Genomic DNA, 21,642 nt, shown 5'->3' with positions numbered 1-21,642 from the left:
CACAGCCTGGACTAGAGCGGCACAGCCCAGGGGAATTATCCCGAGCAGGCTCAGGGCACTCGGGTCCTGAGCAGTCCTGCTGGGGTCCCTCCTTGGGAGACATGTCCTGAAACCTGGCAGCGACTGCACGGGGTGCCCACGGTGGGGAAAGGACAGAGGGGGAGAGCAAGGCTCCAGTGTGTCCTGAGAGGGCCTGGCTTGTTGCCCTTGGGATCTGGGGGGTGTCCCCACAGAAGGAGGGCAGGAGGGACAGAGGGAGGTAGGGAGGCATAGCTGTGGCACTGCCTGCTGCAGTTTGCCCCAGGGCTTTAGGGAGGATTTCCTCTGTGTCTGAGGGAGAGAGCCCCAGGGCCCTGTGCTGCTCCAGCCACTCCTCCCTGGGATGTTGCTGAGGGCAGGGAAAGGGTGTGGAGAGTGACCAGGAGCCAGCCCAGAGCTCCCCAGGCCCCTGTGCACCTTTGGCCATGTCTATTCACATCTGGCTCCCACGGCCTTAGCCGACCCCCTTGCAGTGCCCAGTTTCCTGTGGCAAAACGGGATCCCAGCACACCCTGGAAAGTGTTCTCATCTGTGCTCCATTCTAGATGAAGTTGCTGGGAAGGCTTCTCCATCAGCTTGGATGAATAAAGTTTTGAAGCCCTTGGAGCCTCCTGCAGGTATGTTCTCAGTGTGCCACCAAGGAAGAATTGTAGACAAGCGGGCAGGAACCAGGTGACAGAAGCTTCTGTGGCTGTTGTGTTACAGATGTATCTACAGGGAGGACTTCCCCAGCTTCTCCAGCTCCTACCTTGGATGCTATACGCAAGCCCAGCTCCCATCACAGTGGTGAGTAGTGTGTCCCTGCTGACCTCAAAGGCTGAGCCTTGCTTTTGTAGGATCCATTCCTGGGAATTGGAAATATTTTTCTCTAAGGTACTCCAACAGGGAAAGTCCAAGATACAACAGATAAGATGTCCCTGCAACCATCCAAACAGATTAGGCAAGAGCTGAAGGCACCCCTGCAGACAAGAGAAGGTGGGTGCATTTCTCTCATGCTTCCCCTGGGACTCAGCAGCCAGGGGCTTTGGCTGCACATCTGGACACGCCATGCCTGGCACAGTGGGAAGGGATCCATGGCAGCCTCGCTGCCCCGCTGCTGCTTTCACATCCTGCAGGGCTGTTTCCCAGCCTGGCCTGGCTGCAGCTTCTGCCCAGCCTCTGCCGGAAGGCATTTGGCATCAGCTGACAGGCAGCCCAAACTGTAACACACCCTGAGATCCCCCACTATATCCAGCCCTGCAGATTAGGAAAAGGGTGTCTGTTTGGAGGTGGAAGTGCTCACATCATGCCACTGTAATCTGGCCATTTTCCTGCTCCATAAATTTCACAAATATTACCTCTGATGCCACCGCCCAAGTGGGGAACAGCTCCATCTGATGCAGCTGTCTCCCTTCCTTTGTCAAGAGATGGACATAATGCTTCAGTGGAAGTTGGCATTTCTTGAAAGAAGCACTCCATCTTCGGTGCGAGCCCCAGCTGCAGGAAGGAAGGCAATGCCAGACACGGGCACAGGCACAGCAGGTAATTGCTGTGCCGGGCTCAGCCCTGGCCGGGGCTGTGTGGCAGCAGCTCTTCCCCCAGGGCCTGCCCTTGCCCGGCCCGGCAGCAGCCAAAGCTGGAGGTGCCTCGGCTTCCAGGCCCCTGGAGCTGGTTCAGAGCCCCGGGGAAATGGGACTGGTGCAGCAACGTCCCTGGCGCTGCAGCTGCTGCGGAGCTGGCCCTGAGTGCCCAGAGGCCCAAGGCACAGGAGCAGCCCCGAGCGGGAGCCCTGCCGCCAGCCCAGGGCCAGAGCCAGCCCTAGCACACAATGGAAACAGTTCTCATCTTGGTTTGCTTCCAGACTGGGATGCTGGGAATGATTCTGCATTAGCCTGGCGCTCTGAAGTTGTGAAGCCCTCCGAGCATTCTGCAGGTATGTTCTCACTATCCCAACAAGGCGTAATGTTTGACTGACTGGTCAGGACCAGGTGGCAGAAGCTTCTGTGGCTGTTGTGTTACAGATGTGTCTGCAGGGACGACTTCACCAACTCCTACCTTGGATGCTGCACAAAAGCCCAGCTCCCATGGCAGGGGTGAGTAGTGTGTCCCTGCTGACCCGTCAGCCTGAGCCCTGCTTTTGTGGGATCCATTCCTGGGAAATGGAACTACTTTCTCTTAAGGTCCTCCGACAGGAGAAACCAAAGACATGGCCGGCAAGAAATTCCAGGACCCATTAGAAATCATGTGGCAAATGCTGAAGGAATGTCTGCAGAGAAGACAAGGTGGGTGCATTTCCCTCATTCTTCCCCTGGGACTCAGCAGCCAGGGGCTTTGGCTGCACATCTGGACACGCCGTGCCCGGCACAGCAGGAAGGGATCCATGGCAGCCTCGCTGCCCCGCTGCTGCTTTCACGCCCTGCAGGGCTGTTTCCCAGCCTGACCTGGCTGCAGCTTCTGCCCAGCCTCTGCAGGAAGGCATTTGGCATCAGCTGACAGACAGCCCAAACTGGACCACCGGACATGCCCACCCTCAGATCCCCTGCAATTTCCTGATGTCCAGGCAGATCAGATGTTGGGGCTCTATGAGGAAGGAAGCAGCCTTGGGTTGTCCCAAAATCCTGGGTGTTTTCTGATCCTTATCCATTCCTTTCACAAGTGATGCCTCACCTTCCCCATTCCCAGTCAGGAATGTTTCCATCTGATCCAGCTGTCTCTTTTCCATTTTCCAGAAATGAAAGGAGAGCCTGTGCAGAAGGAAGCATTTCCCGGAGGAAGCAGTGGTTCTGTGCCAGCCTCTGTTGCAGGAAGGGAGGCCATGCCAGGCACAGGCACAGGAGGTAATTGCTGTGCCTCTGGGCCTGAGCCCTGCTGAGGCTTGAGCTGCCCTCTCTGCTGCTTGGCAGTGCAGGCACAGCCTGGACTAGAGCGGCACAGCCCAGGGGAATTATCCCGAGCAGGCTCAGGGCACTCGGGTCCTGAGCAGTCCTGCTGGGGTCCCTCCTTGGGAGACATGTCCTGAGACCTGGCAGTGACTGCATGGGGTGCCCACGGTGGGGAAAGGACAGAGGGGGTGAGCAAGGCTCCAGTGTGTCCTGAGAGGGGCTGGCTGTTTGCCCTTGGGATCTGGGAGCTGTCCCAGCAGATGGAGGGCAGGAGGGAGTGTAAGAGGGATGGATAGCTGTGGCACTGCCTGCTGCAGTTTGCCCCAGGGCTTTAGGGAGGATTTTCTGTGAGTTTGAGGGAGAGAGCCCCAGGGCCCTGGGCTACTCCAGCCACCCCTCCCAGGGATGTTGCTGAGGGCAGGGAAAGAAGTTGGAGAGTGATCAGGAGCCAGCCCAGAGCTCCCCAGGCCCCTGTGCACCTTTGGCCATGTCCATTCCCATCTGGGTCCCATAGCCTTACCCGACCCCCTTGCAGTGCCCAGTTCCCTGTAACATTAGGGGATCCCAGCATGCCACAGATATGGTTCTGATCTCTGCTCCTTTTTAGACTGGAATCGTGACATGGGTTTTCAGGAAGTCCTGATGAAGGATGGTTTGAAGTTCCTGGAGGATGCTGGAGGCAAGTTTTCATTCTGCCTTTCCTGAGTGAATAATCAGGATCAATGCAACAAAAGCTCATTTATAAACCATTTCCCTTAACATTATGTAAGGGCTGAAGGACTCTGAGAATCTTTCCCTGCTCCCTTCTGGATCCCTTCCTGCTCCCTTCTGGATCCCTGAGGGATCCCACTGGATCGCTGTCAGTGGGAGGAAGGAGCACTGATCTTTCAGTCCTCCTCCCGTGTGCTGTGCCAGTGTGTCCTTCCGTGTGCTCTATGCAGTCAAAGAGAAGAGCAGAGAGGGAAGGGGCCGGGCCCAGGGCTGTGCCCCGGGGCTGAGCCTTGTGGGCAGCCTGAGGATCTCCTGCAGTGCCACAGGAGCTCTTCTGTCCTGCCTTCTTTGCAGCTGTACCTGTGGGTGAAGGCCCCACATCCAGGACTGAGGCTCAGGGAGATGCTGAGGGTAGGTCAAGGCCTTTCCCCTGGGAGAGCTGCCAGCTCAGAGCCCAAAGCTGGGCCAGGGAGGCAGCGCTGCAGGTGCCAGCACAGAACCATGCATGTGTGTGCCCTCGCCCTGCACGATCCCCTCACGGCTGCTGCGGCTCAGTGGTGCCCGTGCAGATCAGCAGAGATGGCAGAAGCTTCTGTGGCTGTTGAGTTACAGGTGTGTCTGCGGGGAGGACTTCTCCAGCTCCAGGGGTGGATGCTTGGCCCCAACCCAGCTCCCATGGCAGGGGTGAGTAGTATGTCCCTGCTGACCCCACAGGCTGAGCCCCGCTTTTGTGGGATCCATTCCTGGGAAATGGAACTACTTTCTCTTATGGTCCTCCAAAAGGAAAGACCCAAGATACTGCAGCCAAAAAGTCTCATGACTCAGATGAATTCCTGAGACAAACACAGAAGGAAGCACCTGGAGGACAAGGTGGGTGCCTTTCCCTCATGCTTCCCCTGGGACTCAGCAGCCGGGGGCTTTGGCTGCACATCTGGACACGCCGTCCCCGGCACAGCAGGAAGGGATCCATGGCAGCCTCGCTGCCCCGCTGCTGCTTTGATGCCCTGCAGAGCTGTTTCCCAGCCTGGCCTGGCTGCAATTCCTCCCCAGCCTCTGCAGGATGGAATTTGGCATTAGGTGACAGGGTGCCCCAACTCTACTGTGGGCCTGAGATCCCCTGCCATTTCCCAGTCTCTGAGAAGATCAGGCGGTGCAGCTGTTTGCACAAGGGAGTGCACTGGCCCAGCCCCAATTACCTGGGCTTTTTCCTGATCTTTATCTGTGACTTAGACAACCATTGCCTCCTGAAGGTGCCACCTCCCCAGTAGGCAATATTTCCATTTGATCCAGTTGTCCCTTTTTTCCTTTTTCAAGTGATGGACCAAAAGGCTGTTCAGGAGGAGGAACACTCAGGGAGAAGCAGTGGCTCATTGGCAGCCCCTGCTGCGGGAAGGAAGGCAATGCCAGACACGGGCACAGGCACAGCAGGTAATTGCTGTGCCGGGCTCAGGCCTGGCCGGGGCTGTGTGGCAGCAGCTCTTCCCCCAGGGCCTGCCCTTGCCTGGCCCGGCAGCAGCCAAAGCTGGAGGCGCCTGGGCTTCCAGGCCTCTGGAGCTGGTTCAGAGCCCCGGGGAAACGGGACTGGTGCAGCAACGTCCCTGGCGCTGCAGCTGCTGCGGAGCTGGCCCTGAGTGCCCAGAGGCCCAAGGCACAGGAGCAGCCCCGAGCGGGAGCCCTGCCGCCAGCCCAGGGCCAGAGCCAGCCCTGGCTCCCGACTGGGCAGGGGCTGCGCTGGGTCCTGACAGGGCCTGAGCCTGTCCCCTGGGGCTGGGGGTGCTGTCACGGGGCAGGGAGGGCCAGGGCTGGCAGTGGCTGCTCAGGGATGGCTTTGGCCCGTGTCCCTGGCAGCAGCCACTGCCCAAGCAGCTGCACTGCCCCCGGGCTCTCCTCCCGGCCTGCTGGGCTTTCTTGGCTGGCACAGCCTGTGCCCAGGGCCGGCAAGGTGCTTGCAGGCCCCAGCTCTGGGGGAAACAGACAATGTCCTGCCCGTATTCACCGTGCTGCCAGCTCAGCAGTGCAGCACAGCACGGGCTCACGCTCCCCATCGCTCCCACAGATGCAGCCGGCACCACAAGACCTGTTACCGATGCCCAGGATGGCCTCGGAAGGGGTTTCTGTCAGGGAACAGTCTGCTGGCTAGGGTTACTGGGAGGCGTGCTTTCTTTGGAGCTTGTCTTCATGTTGGGCTGCTTTGGAATCGGGTATTCCTGGAAGAGAAAACAGTGAGTGTTTTGTTGCTCTCCCCCTCAAACAGCTTCTTTTGAAAGTCTAACGTGGTCAGGGAACATTCCCATTGAGACTGCAGTGGGGTTGTGGCCAGTCCATGATTGTCCAAATAACTCTGCTGAGGGTTCTGCTGCTGCCCAGTGCTTCCATTGGCCTCTCAATTGCTGGGCCTTGTCCTGGGGGCCCCGCTGGGGCTGCAGCCAGTGCTGGCTCCCACTGAGGCTGCCTGGCCAAGAGCAGCCCCAGGGGCACGGGGCAGAGGCAGAGGGAGGTGGGGAGGAGAAAGAGCAGGGCCGAGGTTGCCCTTGAAAGGCAGAGGCGCTCTGGGGCCCGCTCCTGGCCAGGGACCCTGCCCAGAGCCGTGCCCTGCTGGCCGGGGCCTTGAGGGGCAGCTGTTCAGCTGGGCCCAGCTGTGCCAGCAGCTCCAGCCGTGCTGGGGAGCCTTGCCAGCTCTGGGCCCTGCTGTGCACGAGGGTCCCTGTGTGCCACTGGCAGCTGGGGCCTCAGCCACCTCCTCTCTGCACAGGAGCGCCTTGGGACAGGAGTTGGAAGACAGTGGCTGCACCTCACACCGACAGCGTGAGCAGCTTCTCCAGCAGCAGTAACGGCCTGGACAGCCCTCTCAAGTGTTCTGTGAAGAGGACCCCAGAACAACCATCTACGACGAAGCCACCTCTTACACTGTAGATCCCACTGTGACCTGCTCTCTCCATGGGCCTCCCCAAGCTGCCTTCATTCCTTTTTTTCTCTCCGTCTGTCCCATCCCAGTCAACCCGAGTTCCGCTAGGGACCCCAGGACCAGCCCAGCACCTTCCAGCACCTCCTGAGACCAACACATCCCTTCCTCTGCCCCTGAGCCCCCTGGCCTTGCCCTCTAGGCAACACTGAAGGTGATACCCCACCCCACCCCACCCTCCCCCCACCTCCAACTCCCGCTTGCAGGGTAGGCAATGGCCCATTCCTGTGTTCAAATAAAGAGATGGATTTGTGTCCTAGTTTGAAAGCAAAACCAGTGAGAGGCTCTCTTATTTAAACTGTGACCCTTTGGACGAGGACATGAGGCTTGACTCCATTTTCATCAGAAGGCTGATTTATTATGTTATATATTATACTAAAATACTACATTACAACTATACTAAAAGGACAGAGAGAAGAAGATCAGAAGGCTACCAAGACAAGAATAGAATAGGAATCAATAACAAAAACCTGTGACTGCTCACAGCCTTGACACAGGTGGCTGTGATTGGTCACTGATTGAAAACAATCTACATGAACTAATGGAAGATGCACCCATGGCATTCCACAGCAGCAGATAGCCATTGTTTACATTTCTTTCCTGAGGCTCTCAGCTCCTCAGGACAGGAAAAATCCTAGCAGAGGCTTTTTCCCTAAATTATCATGGCAACATCTCACCCTTTTAAATTATTAAATTAAATAGAAAAAGAAATGTTTGCAATTTCTTCTACTAGGGCTTTGTAGAAGAGAGAACAACACCTCTTGAGGTTCATCTGTTGCCAGTTAAAATCTCAATCATTTGCTGATGTGGAATGGTCAGGGAAATTCTTCACCTGTAGAACATTCAGAGAAATTCTTCACTTATCAAACATCTAATTATATCATATCACTAAAGCAATCTTAAAAAATAAGAAAATGCAAAAACTCATGCAAGGAAAGTTCATTGTTTCAAGTCCAAGCAGCTGAATTTCAGGACAGAGTCTATGGACTGAAGAGGTTCTTTTTTGACATCTCTGGAAGTCCCCTTTGGTCCTGAAACAGGCTTGCAGAATTCTGAAATAAAGAACTGCTAAAGAAAACAAGAATTAGCAAACAATTCATTGACAGTCATGAAACAATTCAGAGAAAATTTCTGGAATGCCCTGGCCACAGCCCTTCATTGAACCACTTGGGCTGAGGCTAATTTTTGGCTTTTCAATGCTTTTGAGCTGCTAGCTCTTTCCACTTTTCTTTATTAATTTTTTTTTTTTTTTTTTTTTTTTTTTCATTAGAAGAAGAGTAGCAGCAGCAGAGGGTCTCAAGGACCCTTGGGTGGCTCTGGTCTTGGTGGGCGGACCAGAGAACTGAGACTTGGCTCACAGAATGGTGGCTTAGGTTCTTGTGGGGAAAACAAAGTTTTTAAACTCAGCACTGGACGGGGCGATGGCCCCGGCCCAGGGAAAAGAGTTAAACGGCTTAGAACTAGCTTGTGAGGCGGGCTCTGCACGCTCAGAACTTGGTAGGACTATGCTGCTAGTGTTTTGAGGTTTTGAGAGTAGAAATGACAAAATGTTGTTGTTTTTTTTTAGAAGCACTGGTGCACACTGGCAGCTGGAGAAGTTTTCTCAGGAATTGTTATTTTAGATTTGAGGGTTTCTTGTCTCCAGAGCAAGCGAGCAGTGCTTGCTTTGCTCTGTGTCTCTTGTTTTTGTAAGGTAAATGTTATTTTTTCTGCTTTTTACTTTTTGGCACTACTTTTATCTCTACTGGGCTGGGAACTAGAGGTAGATGTTACAGGAGCCAACTCTCCCACGCCGCTGGGGCGCTCGGGGGTAGGCAGGCACTTTAACTTCTAGGGAGAAGCTCTCGACTATACGCGAAGTGATTTAAAAACTAAATTGATTTTGAACACAGCCAGCCAAACTGCTCCTGCAGTCAGCTGGAGGGTTATGCTTTTTTTACGGAAGGATAGGCTTTTCGCAGGGTTTGATGTGAATGATGGAGCTTCGGAAACCAGCGGGACAACTGGGGTGGGTGGTGCGGGCAGCACGGGCGCTGGTGTCGACTCTTGAGGCGGTCTCGTGGGCTCAGCACTATTCTCAGCAAGCTCATGCACTGCAATTGGATCGGCAGGGAGCGGCGGGACAGGCGGGGGCGGCGGGCTCGGAGCGGGGTCGGCCCGCACAGGCGCCGCCTGCACCGTTGCGAATTCAGTTGCCGGCTGGGATGCAGAGGAAGAAGACAAGGAGGCAGCTCCTGCAGCTCCCGGGGACAGCAGCACAGCCGGGGAATCACTGTTGTTGATCGCGTTGCCTGGCAACACGGGCGGATCGGCGGGAGGCGGTTCCGGGTGCCGCGGCGCAGGCGCAGTCATCAGAGCCGGCGGAGCTGGCTCGGGCGGCTGCGGGGCCGCGGGCGGAGCCGGCTGAGGCGGAGCCTCCGGCTGAGGCACCTCCCGCGGGGCTGGCTGAGGCGGAGCCGCGGGGTCCGGCGCCTCCTGCGGGGCTGGCTGAGGCGGAATCGGATCCGCCCCCTCCCGGGGTGGGGAAGGCGGAAAGATCCGCGATGAAGTGGGCGGGGCTGGCCCGGAAAGCGGCGGGGTCGGCTCCCCATCCCCCCCAAGAGAAGGAGCTGGGGGGGGGGAAGGCAGCTCTGTCTGCTCCGAAGGAACAGAGAAAAACTTTTGCTCAGCTGTGGGCAGTGCGGGGGGGCTGCAAACCCGCGGTTCGTCTTTTTGGAGAGGCTTCTCTCGTGCCGAACCTGGCGGGTACGGAGCGCGGCCGCGCCACCGAGCCATGACGTCCCCCCCAGCCTTTTTTACTGTCAAAACCCAGGATAAGATGTCTTGGGATACTGAATATATCAACGGGCGTTTAACACCCTGGTGCTCTGTCCACTCAACAGCAGCCTTCATGAACTCCCAAACATCTAAATCGAGGGAGTATATCACATTTGTAAAAAATCTATGAAATTTTGCCCATCTGAAAACGTCATAATAATCTTCCTTCCAATAAATCAAATCGTGTCCCCATTTGCACCAGAGTTTAATAACTTTCTCCTCTGATGCAGTAAACGGAACCTGAGCTTCCGAAGGTACATTTTCCCAACTTTCCTCCCACCTTTTGCGAATGGCAGGATCTTCAGGAAGGGAAAAAATAGCAGTACCTTTAGACAGTGTCCTTGTGGATCCAGCTGTGCAGCTCTGCTGCTCTGCGGTCTCTGGACACAATCTCCAGGAAAGTCCAACAGGTTCTCCTGCTTGCCTTGGCTGTGAACTCTGCCCATCTTCAGGGTCTCGTTTCTTCAGCTCCAGGCTAGATTCCATGGTCACTCTTGGGGTGACCATCAGTTTCACACGTCCAGGGGTCACCAATTCTTGCTTTGACTGCAACCCCTGGTGCGAGGACACGAGGCTTGACTCCACTTTCATCAGAAGGCTGATTTATTATGATATATATTATACTAAAATGCTACATTACAACTATACTAAAAGAAGAGAGAGAGAAAGATCAGAAGGCTACAAGGACAAGAATAGAACAGGAATCAATAACAAAAATCCTGTGACTGCTCACAGCCTTGACACAGGTGGCTGTGATTGGTCACTGATTGAAAACAATCCACATGAACCAATGGAAGATTCACCTGTGGCACTCCACAGCAGCAGATAGTTATTGTTTACATTTCTTTCCTGAGGCCCTCAGCTCCTCAGGACAGGAAAAATCCTAGCAGAGGCTTTTTCACTAAAAATCCTGGCAACACCACATTTTGCCCATCTATGGTGATCCAGCAGAATGTCAAACTCAAGAGCAATGCCCCAAGAGCAGAGGTGGTGCTGGGGAAGAGGAGGCAGGTCTTCAAAGCATGTCAGGATGGGTCCCCAGCTGGACTTGGCTGTTATTTCAGCCAGAGCTTGGCCAGCTCTGTGTGACTCCAGCAACCGAAAGCTTAAGGACAATGACTCATCTTTGGGATTATGTTTTGCAATTCCTCCTTCATCACAGGGACCATGCTTAGAAGGTTTGCCTCCTTGCATGGTACGTCCATTCCCTCCCTTCTCTTTCTAGCTCCTCATATGTTCCTTTGTCCTCCATTTTCTCCAGGCCAAGACCCAGCACCAGAAGCCAAGAGAAGAGCCCGGAGTATGCAGGTAGGTACAGGGCTCCAGTGTACTTTTCACCTCACTCTTCCCATCTCCTGTGGTGGTTTGGCACAGTCAGCTGTCCCATGTATTTAGGCGAACTTTTCTGTATTCCACATTTTGTCCGAAAGTGGCCTTTCTAGTCTTCACACTTAGTTGACATTTGGAAATCTTGGTTAAAACCCATTCATTTAAAGGTATCTTTAAATGTATTTCAATTTCCTAATGGGCTCAGTGGACTCTCCCAGAGCCCAGTCCCTGGGAGTGTTCTCTGGTGGTGCAGTGAAAACTCCTCCAGTGTTAATTGTTGATTGACAGGAGCTGAAGGGGTACCTTGGGCTCCTGGATGTGCTGTGCAGGAAGAGAAAACATTCCTCTCCTTCTTGGTCATGCCTTTTATCTCCCTGCAGCCTTTCTAGTTCCAAACTCAGAATGGAAAAATAAGACAATTAGCATGAAATGAGAAATGTTTCCACTCCTTCCGACTGCCCTTGAAGGAGAAAACCATTCCTTGGGGTAGTTTCTGATCTGAATCCCTTGAGATTTGAAGGAGGTTCGTGTATATTGCCTGGTTTTGCACTGGGAGGAATAGGGAAACCTCCTATGATGGAAAGTCCTTTTGAATTTTCCAGTGAAGGAGAAGGAGATTTCCAAATGGCTGCAGCCTAGGCAGGGTGTGAGTTTGTCATCCTCTGACAGCACAAGCCCAAAGCCACCTATGGCAGGTTCCCAATGACAAATCTCTTCCCCGGCTGTCTCTGCCTGTGTCAGTGCTGCAGGCTGAGGCTGGGAGAGGAGATGACTCCTGCCTTGTCCCTGTCCCTGCCTTGCCTGATCCCTGACAAGTGGAATTGTGCCAGACAAAATGCAGTCTCTGGCACCTCTGGGTCATCCACTGCTTTCAAGCTGTAAGCTTCAATGACACTGTTGTAGTTCCTTAGGCATCTCTGGTTGTGTAATGATAGGAGAGATGAGACTTGGAGAAGTAATTCTGCTGATGCAGAAAAAGGGATCAGATCACCTGGTCCGTTTGCTCAGGGTTTGTTCTGCCAAATGCTGGGTATGGCCCCTTTGGAATGACTCCTTCATTGCTGGAATGCAGCTGCAATACTTAATGCAGCAAGGGAGTAGTATCACTCATCAATGTCGTTGCCAATTTTGCTGTATGAATTCTGGACTAGGAATGAACCATCTCATTAATCCATCACTGTCTCTCTTTTGTTACTGACCGGGATGTTTTATAGCAGGAAACAAATCCAGTTTTAAGAGAGCAGTATTCCTCACTAATGACCTGTATACCACATGGTTTTATTCTTGGTGAAACTATGTAAAAACTTAGTTCTCTTACTTCCAACAGTTCAGTTGGAGAATATATCAGAATGACCTGCCCTGTACTATTTCCACTGAGAAAAATTTGACTTGATAGTATTAGCCAAGATCAGAAATGTTTTGAGGCAGATCATGTTTATGTAGGTTTTGGGTTTTATAATGGTAGTTTGTTGACTGCATGAAAGAAATCGGGAAGAAAAACCCATGGAGCAATGAAGCACAGCAAAAGTGGCAATTTCCAATTGAATGGCCAGTTTATGCCCTGCAAATGCAGACTCCTTGAGTACTGGGGACATGTAACCTGGATTGCAAAGCTTCTTCCAACATGAGGTGCCATTGTTCATGTGCCAGCACTTCCTCTGTTGTGAAGAGAAAGAAAAGCAATGAAGCAATAAAACCCAACCTGGAACTGAGTGGGAGTTACTGAAACAAAGGCCATGAACACTAACTTGGAAAGCAATTACTTCTGAGTTGTAATTGTCAGATTCTGTTGACCACTGTGGGTTGCCCACAGTTTAGAAGGAAAGGGATTTCAAAGTAGTGGATGGGTAATGAACAACACATAAGCAAAGTTGTAGAAGCTTTCTCTCCTAGTTTGCCAGCTCCATACATTTCAAAGGAATTCTAGTGATGGTAGTTCCATGAAAAGAAAAACAGAGAGATCTTCTGAATAATGAAAACACCCCTTGCATGCCTCAACCATTAGATGGATTGATTGTAAAGGTGGGAATTCACCGAACTCACTTGTTCCCTTGTGAGCGTGGCTCTGCCTCACACAGAGGTGAGGTGGGAGCTGGGCCGCTCTCTGTTGGGAGGAAGGGTCTTGTGGCAGCCCAGAGAGGCTGTGCACATTGGCAGGGAACAGCTGTGCCCTGCATGTGGCCCTGCAATGAGCTGTGCTGCTGGCAGTGCCCCGTGGAGCTGTAGGGCTGCTCAGCTGTGGGGCAGGGAGAGCAGCAGCAGGGTGCATGTGCAGCTGAGCCATGGCTGGAGAGCACAGGGCTCTGGGCTCCCTGCTGTCCCAGGGCAGCCCAGAGGCCAGGCTGTTCCTGTGGCAGCTCTGTGGAAGTGGGGCAGGGTTTTCCCCCTGGCCTGCTTCAAGCTGCTGGTGGCAGGAGCATGTTTCCCTGTGCAGCTATTTAGAAGCTTCCAAGGAATCTGTCCCATGAAATATGGAGCTTCAGATGCTTCATCTTTGCACTGGGGGCTCTGTTACATTTTGTGTCTCCACTTTGCAGCTCTGACTGGCTACACTCCTGCCACGAATCTTCCTGAGACATGTCCTGCTTCACTCCTTCCCTTCAAGCCCTTGCCTCCCATCCAAGAGAGCTCTTCCATCAATCTGAGCAAGATGTATGATGGGGAGGAACAGAAAGGGAAAAGTAGCACTGACAACGAAGATGTCAGAAGAAACAACGCGGAGCAGAGTTCAGAGGGAAAAGGACATAAGGAGACCAAGCTAAGTCCTGGATGGTAGATTTTCATTTTATGTGCTGTAGGCAGAGCATGGAGGCCTTTTCCTGTGCTGTGAGCCCAGGGAAGCAGCTGAGCTAAGGAAGAGCTCAGCTGGACACTGCGCTTCAGGCTGTCTTTGCAATGGGTGTGTAGGGCAGACGTCATGTCCTCAGCATGTATCAATAGCAGGAGAGGTCTTTGAATTGTTTCTGGGCTGTGTTGTAGTTCCTTGTCTGTCTTATGGCTGAGAAAACACCAACAAGCAGTCAGAGCAGCTAAAGCTGTGCAATCTGGGAAAGCAATCCTTCCCCATTGAGTAATCTACAGGTATCTATGATGCACCTGTATGTTTTGCTGATGTTTTCTGTCAGCTGTGTCTGCTTTGGATGGAAAAAGATGATTGCTGGAACCTGCAAAGTCAGGTTGTCTGAGCTTGTGAGTTGTACAGCCATGCCCCCTGCACAGCAATCTCTGATGCTATTTCCAGAGTTCATCAGATTCTGGGCAGCTGTGTGCTCTGGCATGGCTTTGTCCATAGGGAAGGGATGGCAGGTGGCCATCGGGAAAGCAGCCCAGATCCCAGGCACACGATTTTCTTTGCAGCAGGGCCAGGATGTGCAGTTGTTTTGGGTTTGCTGTGGGGTGCAGGAGGAGACAGATGAACAACAGTTTTGGTTGACAGAATGTCCAATCAAAGGCTTGGGCACTTGATTTCAGCCTTGCAGAGAAAGGGCTCAATGTATACAGGAACTGACCCTTTCAGTGAACTTTGAACAGGTCCTGGCTTGGCTCTCTAGCTGGGCCAGAAATGATGGGATACTGAGCATGGGTGTGCATCTGCCCCTGCTGCCTCCTCCCCCATTCCTGGCCATGACATGGGGGCCCTGGAGCAAATTGGGCAGGCAGAGACCTTGCAGAGAGCAGCAGGGCAGGGAGCTCTGCTGAACTTCCTGAATGGCAGTGAGGCTGAGATGATGGATGTGTGGGAGCTGGAGAGCAGCGAGCATCCCGAGAGCTCAGCAGCAGCATCTGGGCTTCAAGGCTGCTGGGGAAGTGTAGGAGGGAAGGGCAGCAGCAGCAGAAATGAGGGGCTTGAGACAAGCAGCTTTGGACATGCTGCAGAATGGCTTTGTGGGGATTTGGCTGGAGATCAGCACTGGCTGTGAGACACGTTAGGGGCAGGGAGACAACAGTGATCTAAACCCACTGCCATGGCATCCAAAAGGCCAGGGGAGGCAGTGGCACCCCAGAACACCTTGATGTCAAACATGTGGATGCCAGCTGGGAATGTAGTCGCATTTCCAGGGAAGTGAGAAGGTGGGGAGAGCTCGGAAATGTGGGACATGGTCTCTCCCAGTTCCCTTTGCATTCCCCATCCTGTGCCAAGCTGCTGCATCAGTTTGACTTTTCCTACCGGGTTCCAGTTAAGAGCATTGATAAAATTCTTGAGGCATTAAAGGGGGCAAGTGTGGATGACTGATCTGAGCACTGTGTTCTACTCTTTCCAGACCTCCTTGCTGTGCTCCACTGGCGGGGAAATGAAGAAGAGACAATTGGGAAAATCTTTAATCCCCCGTCTACGCAAGGCAGGAATTCCCCCTGTGGGCAGTGCTGCTGGGTCTGTGCACAGCTCTCCCCAGATGGAATTGCAGGAGTCCCAGGAGATGAGGTAAGCCAAGGTGTCTGCTGCTCCAGTGTGCTCTTCACCTCACTCTTCCCATCTCCTGTGGTGATTTGGCACAGTCTCCCATGTATTTAGGCAAACCTCTGAATATTCCGCATTTTGCCCATCCAATGTCAAACCCAAGAGCAATGCCCCAAGAGCAGAGGTGGTGCTGGGGAAGAGGAGGCAGGGCTTCAAAGTGTCTCAGGATGGGTCCCCTGCTGGACTTGGCTGTTATTTCAGCCAGAGTCTGGCCAGTTCTGTGTGATTCCAGCAACTGAAAGCTTAAGGACAATGAATCATATTTGGGTTTATGTGTTACAATTCCTCCTTCGTCACAGTGACCATGCTAAGAAGGTTTGCCTCCTTGCATGGTACACCCATTCTCTCCCTTCTCCTTCTAGCTCCTCATATGTTCCTTTGTCCTCCATTTTCTTCAGGGCAAGACCCAGCAGCAGAAGCCAAGAGAAGACCCCGGAGCATGCAAGTATGTACAGGGCATGTCTGTCCTAAAATGATCATTGGGATCTTGACTCAGAGGTGACACTTGGAAAGCTTGGATAAAACACATTCATTTAAAGATATCTTTATATTAATTTCATTTTCTTGATGGGCTCAGTGGACTCTCCCAGAGCCCAATGACTGGGAGTGTTCTCTGGCGGTGCAGTGAAAATTCCTCCAGTGTGAAATGCTGAGTGGCAGGAGCTGGAGGGATACCTTGGCTCCTGGATGTGCTGTGCAGGAAGAGGAAACATTTCTCTCCTTCTTTTTCATGCGTTTTATCTCCCTGCAGGCTTTCTTGTGTCAAAATTAGAGTAGAAAATGAAGGAATTTAGTATGAAATGAGAAATGTTTCCACTCCTTCCTCCTGCTTTTGAAGGAGAAAACCATTCCTTGAGGTAGTTTCTGGTCTGAATCCTTTGAGATTTGATGGAGATTCATGGATTTTTGGTCTGCACTTGGTTATTCATTGTTTTGCACTGTAAGGAATAGGCATACTTCCTATGATGAAAGTCCTTTTGAATTTTCCAGTGAAGGAGAAGGAGACTTCCAAATGGCTGCAGCCTAGGCAGGGTGTGAGTTTGTCATCCTCTGACAGCACAAGCCCAAAGCCACCTATGGTAGGTTCCCAATGACAAATCTCTTCCCTGGCTGTCTGTGCCTGTGTCAGTGCTGCAGGCTGAGGCTGGGGAGGAGATGCCTTCTGCCTTGTCCCTGTCCCTGCCTTGCCTGATCCCTGACAAGTGGAATTGTGCCAGGCAAAATGCAGTCTCTGGCACCTCTGGGTCATCCATTGCTTTCAAGCTGTAAGCTTCAATGACACTGTTGTAGTTCCTTTGGCATCTCTGGTTGTGTAATGATAGGAGAGATGAGACTTGGAGAAGTAATTCTGCTGATGCAGAAAGAGGGATCAGATCCCCTGGTCCCTTTGCTCAGGGTTAGTTCTGCCAAATCCTGGGTATGGCCCTATTTGGAATGACTCCTTCATTGCTGGAATGCATCTGCAATGCTGAATGCAGCACTAGACCAGTATTGCTCCATAAGCAGGGGGATAGTTTTTCTGGATTAATTCTGGATTGGAAATTACTTAAGTCGTTGAATGATTCCTGTCTCTCTTTTGTTACTGACCAGAGCATTGTTCAGGCTGAAAGGCCCCAGTTTTAAAAGAAGTGTTCGTTTTCTATTGCTTGGCTGCCTTTTTATTTTACCCTTTGTGAAACAATGTAAAAAATTAATTCTCTTACTTCTAAGAGCTCTGTTGGAGGGCATTTCAGAATCACCTGCCCTCCACTCTTCCCATTCAGAAAAATTTGGATTTCCCTTTGCTCAGGGTTTGTTCTGCCACATCCTGTGTATGGCACCCTTGGAATAACTCCTTAATTGTGTATATGCAACTGCAATGCTTACTGCAGCTAGGCAGCGGTAGTCCTCAGTAAGTAAATGACATTTTTTCTGCATTAATTCTGGACTATAAATCACTTCTGTCATTCATCCTTTCCTGTCTTTCTTTTGTTACTGACCCAATCATTTAGCAGGGTGATAGAATCCAGTTTTAAGACAGGTATACCTCTCATAGTGCTTGACTGCTACATGATTTTATCCTCTGTGAAACCATGTGAAGAATTAGTTCTCCTAGTTCTACCAGCTCTGTTGGGGAGTGTTTCAGAATGACCAGCCATCAGCTATTTCTTTTAAGGACATTTTGAATTGTCAATATCATCCAAGATCAAAATTATTTTGAGATAGGTCATGTTTATTTGGGTTTGGATGTCTCTGCTGAAAAGAAAGCAGAGAATAAACCCCTGGAACAAGGAAGGAGAGCAAAAGTGGAACTTTTGGATGAGAACTTTGTTCCCTGCAAATACAGGATTGCAGAATACTGGGCATATCTAATGAGGAAAGCAGAGCTTCTTTTGCTTCCAACACATGGTGCCAGAGATTTACAGGAACCTTTGCTTCCATTCCCAGGCCTCTCACTGAGTCAGGCCAAGGAGACAGATCATCCCAGCAGTCCTGGTCTTAGGAGTGACAAAGAGCGGAGGGACAGCTTTGGAAAGGTAAGGGATAAGAACAGGGATGAGCAGACTTCCTTTCCAGTGGCTGTTTAGTGCTTGGCCCAAAATGCCACTGAAAATCATAATCTTCCACTCCTTGGGGGATGGGGATTCTCTTGGGAATGTATTTGACAGCTACAGAGCAATTGCTTGGCTATTTCCAGTAGTGCCAAGGTGACTGGTTTGGAGATGGTGCTAAGGTCACGCCACAAGCATTCTTTATGTGCAAAGGCTGGTTTAGAGAAGTTCTGAATGGCAGATCATGCTAGACAATCATGCTAGACATCAGTGAATGTGGGAGAAGTGCATCCTTGGATGCAGAGAAGCAAAGACTCTAATGTTGAGTGTAAGCAAGGCTGCAAACTAAAATGGGAGAGTTTGCTTTTTCCTGGTTACCTTTGTGGCTGTATCTCACAGCCCTCTCATTCTCAAGTTTTCTGCTCATTAACATCAGCATTTGTGCAACTTGTTTTCACAAGACTCCTCCTTTTGGTCTGCTGGCCTCAGAGACCAAGTCCTTCAGAGCTGAGTCCTTCAGAAGCCAGGAAGTGAGAATCAGCTGCAATTCCTGGCCATGAGTGTTAAGCAAAAGCCATTCCCCCTTCTTGCTGGGTATTGCACATGGTTTTTGTTCTTCTGCCATGGCCTGTAGGAACTGCACTGCCTGCTCACTGTCATGTGAGCTCTTCATCTGTCTTGGAGCACTCTTATGACTTTCATTCTTCAAGCAGGGCTTCCTGACATAGGTTGCAGTTGCAGCAGTGTGAGGTTGTGGCAGTGAAGTGTTCCACCTCACTGTGTGTAATTGCCAAGGCGAGCATGGGAGACATTCCTCTGAAACTATTGGAATGGATATGGAGCTGCATGGAAGACTATGGCACTCTGTGCACTCTGTGCTCCTGTTGAGATGTTGTGTCTGCTTGGTGTGTCTCTGCTTACAGTCTGTGATGTGTTTCCATTGCACCTAGACCCGCGCTGAATTGTGCAGGTTGGCTAAAGAGAACTTAGAGCAGAAGAAAATGGAGATTTTGATGGAAGAGATGAAGAGGAGACAAAATGAAAAGTCCTTGCAGCTTCCTCCAGAGACATTTGAGCCTGGGGATGCAGCTGAAGCAAGTAAGTGGTGGCTACACTTGTAGTGGTCCTTTTTGACCACTTGCTTGCCCTTTGCACAATGTTGCAATCAGACTGGTGGGGCTGTTCTGCTTGCATCTGAGTAAGAAGCTTGCATTAGGATTTAATTCTGTTTCCCAAAGAAAAATAGAGAGACATGAAGTGTCTTGCCCATGGCCTCATTGAGTCAGTAACAGAATATTAGCTTCCCACCTCCACTTGTAAAGTCTTTCAGAGTAGAAAATTCTGTCTTGCAAAGTACACTGGGGCTTCAGACTCTCTCCTGGAGAGCAGCCTCCAGGGAAGGTGAGGCCAAAAGGATGCTTTTCAACCAGGCTGCAACCTGGAAGGAACAAAATTCCATTCCTTCTGATGAAAACACCAGAGATCCTTCTCCTGCCGCTCCCTGCTGAGGAGCTGGCACTGTAGAGCTGTGCTGAAGCCCCAGGCAGTGCTTGTGTTTTCGTCCCAGGAGCAAGCAGCGTTCCCAACGGAATCCTGGCTGAGGGGCTCAGCCTGCAGGGCCGTGAGAGCTACCCGAGGGCAGCAGCGGGGCCCTCAGGGGCAGCACTCAGCCCGAGGGCATCACACCAGGCTATCTGCACTTTGGTAACTTCCCTGCCTGCCTCTGGAACAGAAGAACAAAAGCAAAGCAATACTCTGGGTTTTCTTTGTTTCTTAGGAGAAGCGTCAGTGCAGTTTGCTTTTAAACTAGAAGAGGGCAGATTTACATTAGATATTAAGGAGAATTTTTTTTTAAATGAAGGGGATGAAAAGCTGGCAGGATTTGCCAAGGGAAGCTGTTGTTGGTCTATCCTTGAAGGTGTTCAAGGCCAGTTTACGTAGGGCTCTGAGAAACCTGATCTAGACAACGTCCCTGCTCACAGGGGTTGGACTAGATGGTGGTTAAAGGTGCCTTCCAGCCCAAACTCCTCTGGGATTCTGTGATCACTGTCCCATGTTAGTGTGCCATTGTTATACTTGTAGTTCTTTGGGACAACAAAGAGATGTTACCCAGCTCTAGCAACTTCTCTGGCCTTTTCCATCGTCACCCTGTCCAGCACTCTCCACTTACAGGCTCCTCTTTGGTCCCTGCACGTTCAGCCTACCACCTATCAATGGCACAGCTCCCAGTGTACAGAGAAAAGACCCTGGTAGCGCCATGAAGAAAACGGTCGTGAGAAAGCAGGACACGGTGCCCTTACAGCCCAGTACGCCCACCCTCCATGGAGATGGCAGCTTCCCACGCAGCTCCTCGGGTAAGCCTGCTCCGTGGCAGCATTTTCCTGCAGGGGTTTGTCCTTGCAAAAGGAGCACGAACTGCCTCCTGCCTCAGCCAGCACAGCCGGGATCTTGGGTCCATAGTCTGTCCTGAGAATGAACAGCAAATCTACTTTGGAGTTACTCCAGCTTGGTAGTCTAGAATATTTGAAGTCAATGGAAACAGAGGCACTGTCAGGTGTGAAGGGTCAGGTGTGGCTGTTCCCTGGTTGTTGCTCCCTGGGGACTGAGCTGGGCCCAGCAGGGCTGGGTTCTTCAGGCTTGGCTTGGTGCTGTCACGAGGCAGCTGCAGGTCTCTCCTCAGGGACTTGCCGAGAGCCCCTGTCCTCAGGGCTGTGGGAAATCAGGGTGCTGAGACAAGAGGGGCACCTGAGGGGTTCCCTCCTGGGCTGGCCAGTCCTGCTGTTGGCACTGCCTGGCAGGGAGTGGGAGCTCTGCGGCCTCAGGAACCTGCCGCTGGCTGTGGCACCTGTGGCACTTGGAGCTGGGGCTGTGGGGCAATTGTCAGGTTTAGCCTGGAGCTGTGCCCAGCTGGGGAGGCTGAGAGAAAGCAGGGAGCCCCAGGATCCAGAGAGCAGGGAAGTCTGTGCCCCAGTGGCAGTGCGTGCCACAGGGAACCCTGGCTGGGAGATGGGCTGCAGGCCGCTCCATGGCGGGTGCCTTGCCCGGGCCTGCAGCGCCCATGGCCGACCCTGTCCTTGCAGAGACCTCGCAGACAGCCACTGGTGCCCTGCGCCGAGAGGAGCCGCTCCGTGGGCACAGGCAGAAGGACAGAGCCTTTTCAGACCCACAGCAGGCCTTGCAGGAGGCACTGTCCTTGCTGGGCAGCGACGACTGGTAAGAAAGGCCCCATCACTCTGTGTCCCTCTTGGCATTAAGGTCGGTCAGAAGCGAGTCTTGCTGGTGCCTCTGAGCCCCGAGAGCCCAGAGGGCCAAAGGGCACTGCTGAAACCTCTGTGGAGCTGTGAGAGGATAAAGAGTGGAGAGCAGCCTTTTCTTGGCCTTGCTCTGCAGCACTGCTCCAACTGCAGCAGGTCCATGCTGTTTCCTGGCTTTGGCTGTTGCACCATGGAGCTGCAAAGGAAATGCTGAGGGAAGAGAGAAAGCTGTGGGACGAGATGCTTTGCTGGCTGAAGGCAGAAGCTGGATGGCAGCAGTTTTGAGTGTAGAGATTTGGGTGCCTTGGGCCACTGGCCCAGTGGGACTGAGTAAGATTCCTCTCTGCTCCCACTGCTGACAGCAATGGCAGGGACTCCTGCATGTGAGTCCCAGAAGCTGCTCCAGGCAGCTCCTCTTTTTGAGAAATGGATTGAGTTGTGCCTTCAAGTCCTTCTGCCTACCATTACTCCTGAAGGGCTCATGGCAGAAGAGAAGGAAAGAGAAATAAAATCTTCTGGGAATCTTGCACTTTTGCAATTCAACTTTTCCTTCTCAAGGAATCATACGGGCTTGAGATGTTTTGTCAATACTCACAATGCGTCCCAAAACTCTACACAGACAGAAGGAGGCCCAGAGGTGATACCCTTCCAAATGTTAGGTGATATTGGTTGTCTTTTT

The 21,642-nt window shown here is 52.2% G+C and overlaps 1 protein-coding gene and 1 long non-coding RNA gene across 2 annotated transcripts in view; both read left to right on the top strand.

Annotated features, from left to right (window-relative positions):
- Positions 1-20,926, top strand: part of LOC135291266 (uncharacterized) — a 425,721-nt gene extending 404,795 nt beyond the window's left edge. Inside the window, exons 5-12 of the mRNA XM_064405298.1 lie at positions 10,652-10,698; positions 13,257-13,468; positions 14,982-15,142; positions 15,577-15,623; positions 17,606-17,694; positions 18,660-18,807; positions 19,277-19,330; positions 20,763-20,926. Coding sequence (XP_064261368.1) covers positions 10,652-10,698; positions 13,257-13,468; positions 14,982-15,142; positions 15,577-15,623; positions 17,606-17,694; positions 18,660-18,807; positions 19,277-19,330; positions 20,763-20,926 — 922 coding nt within the window. The remainder of the gene's footprint in view (positions 1-10,651; positions 10,699-13,256; positions 13,469-14,981; positions 15,143-15,576; positions 15,624-17,605; positions 17,695-18,659; positions 18,808-19,276; positions 19,331-20,762) is intronic.
- On the top strand, positions 583-998 carry LOC135290687 (uncharacterized). The gene is made up of 3 exons (XR_010353455.1): positions 583-656; positions 745-825; positions 913-998. It is a non-coding gene; the product is annotated as an uncharacterized LOC135290687 (long non-coding RNA).
- Positions 20,927-21,642: the final 716 nt, after the last annotated feature.

Source organism: Passer domesticus, chromosome Z, assembly GCF_036417665.1.
Source record: "Passer domesticus isolate bPasDom1 chromosome Z, bPasDom1.hap1, whole genome shotgun sequence".
Taxonomy (NCBI): domain Eukaryota; kingdom Metazoa; phylum Chordata; class Aves; order Passeriformes; family Passeridae; genus Passer; species Passer domesticus.
This window is presented reverse-complemented; position numbering and strand designations above follow the sequence as displayed.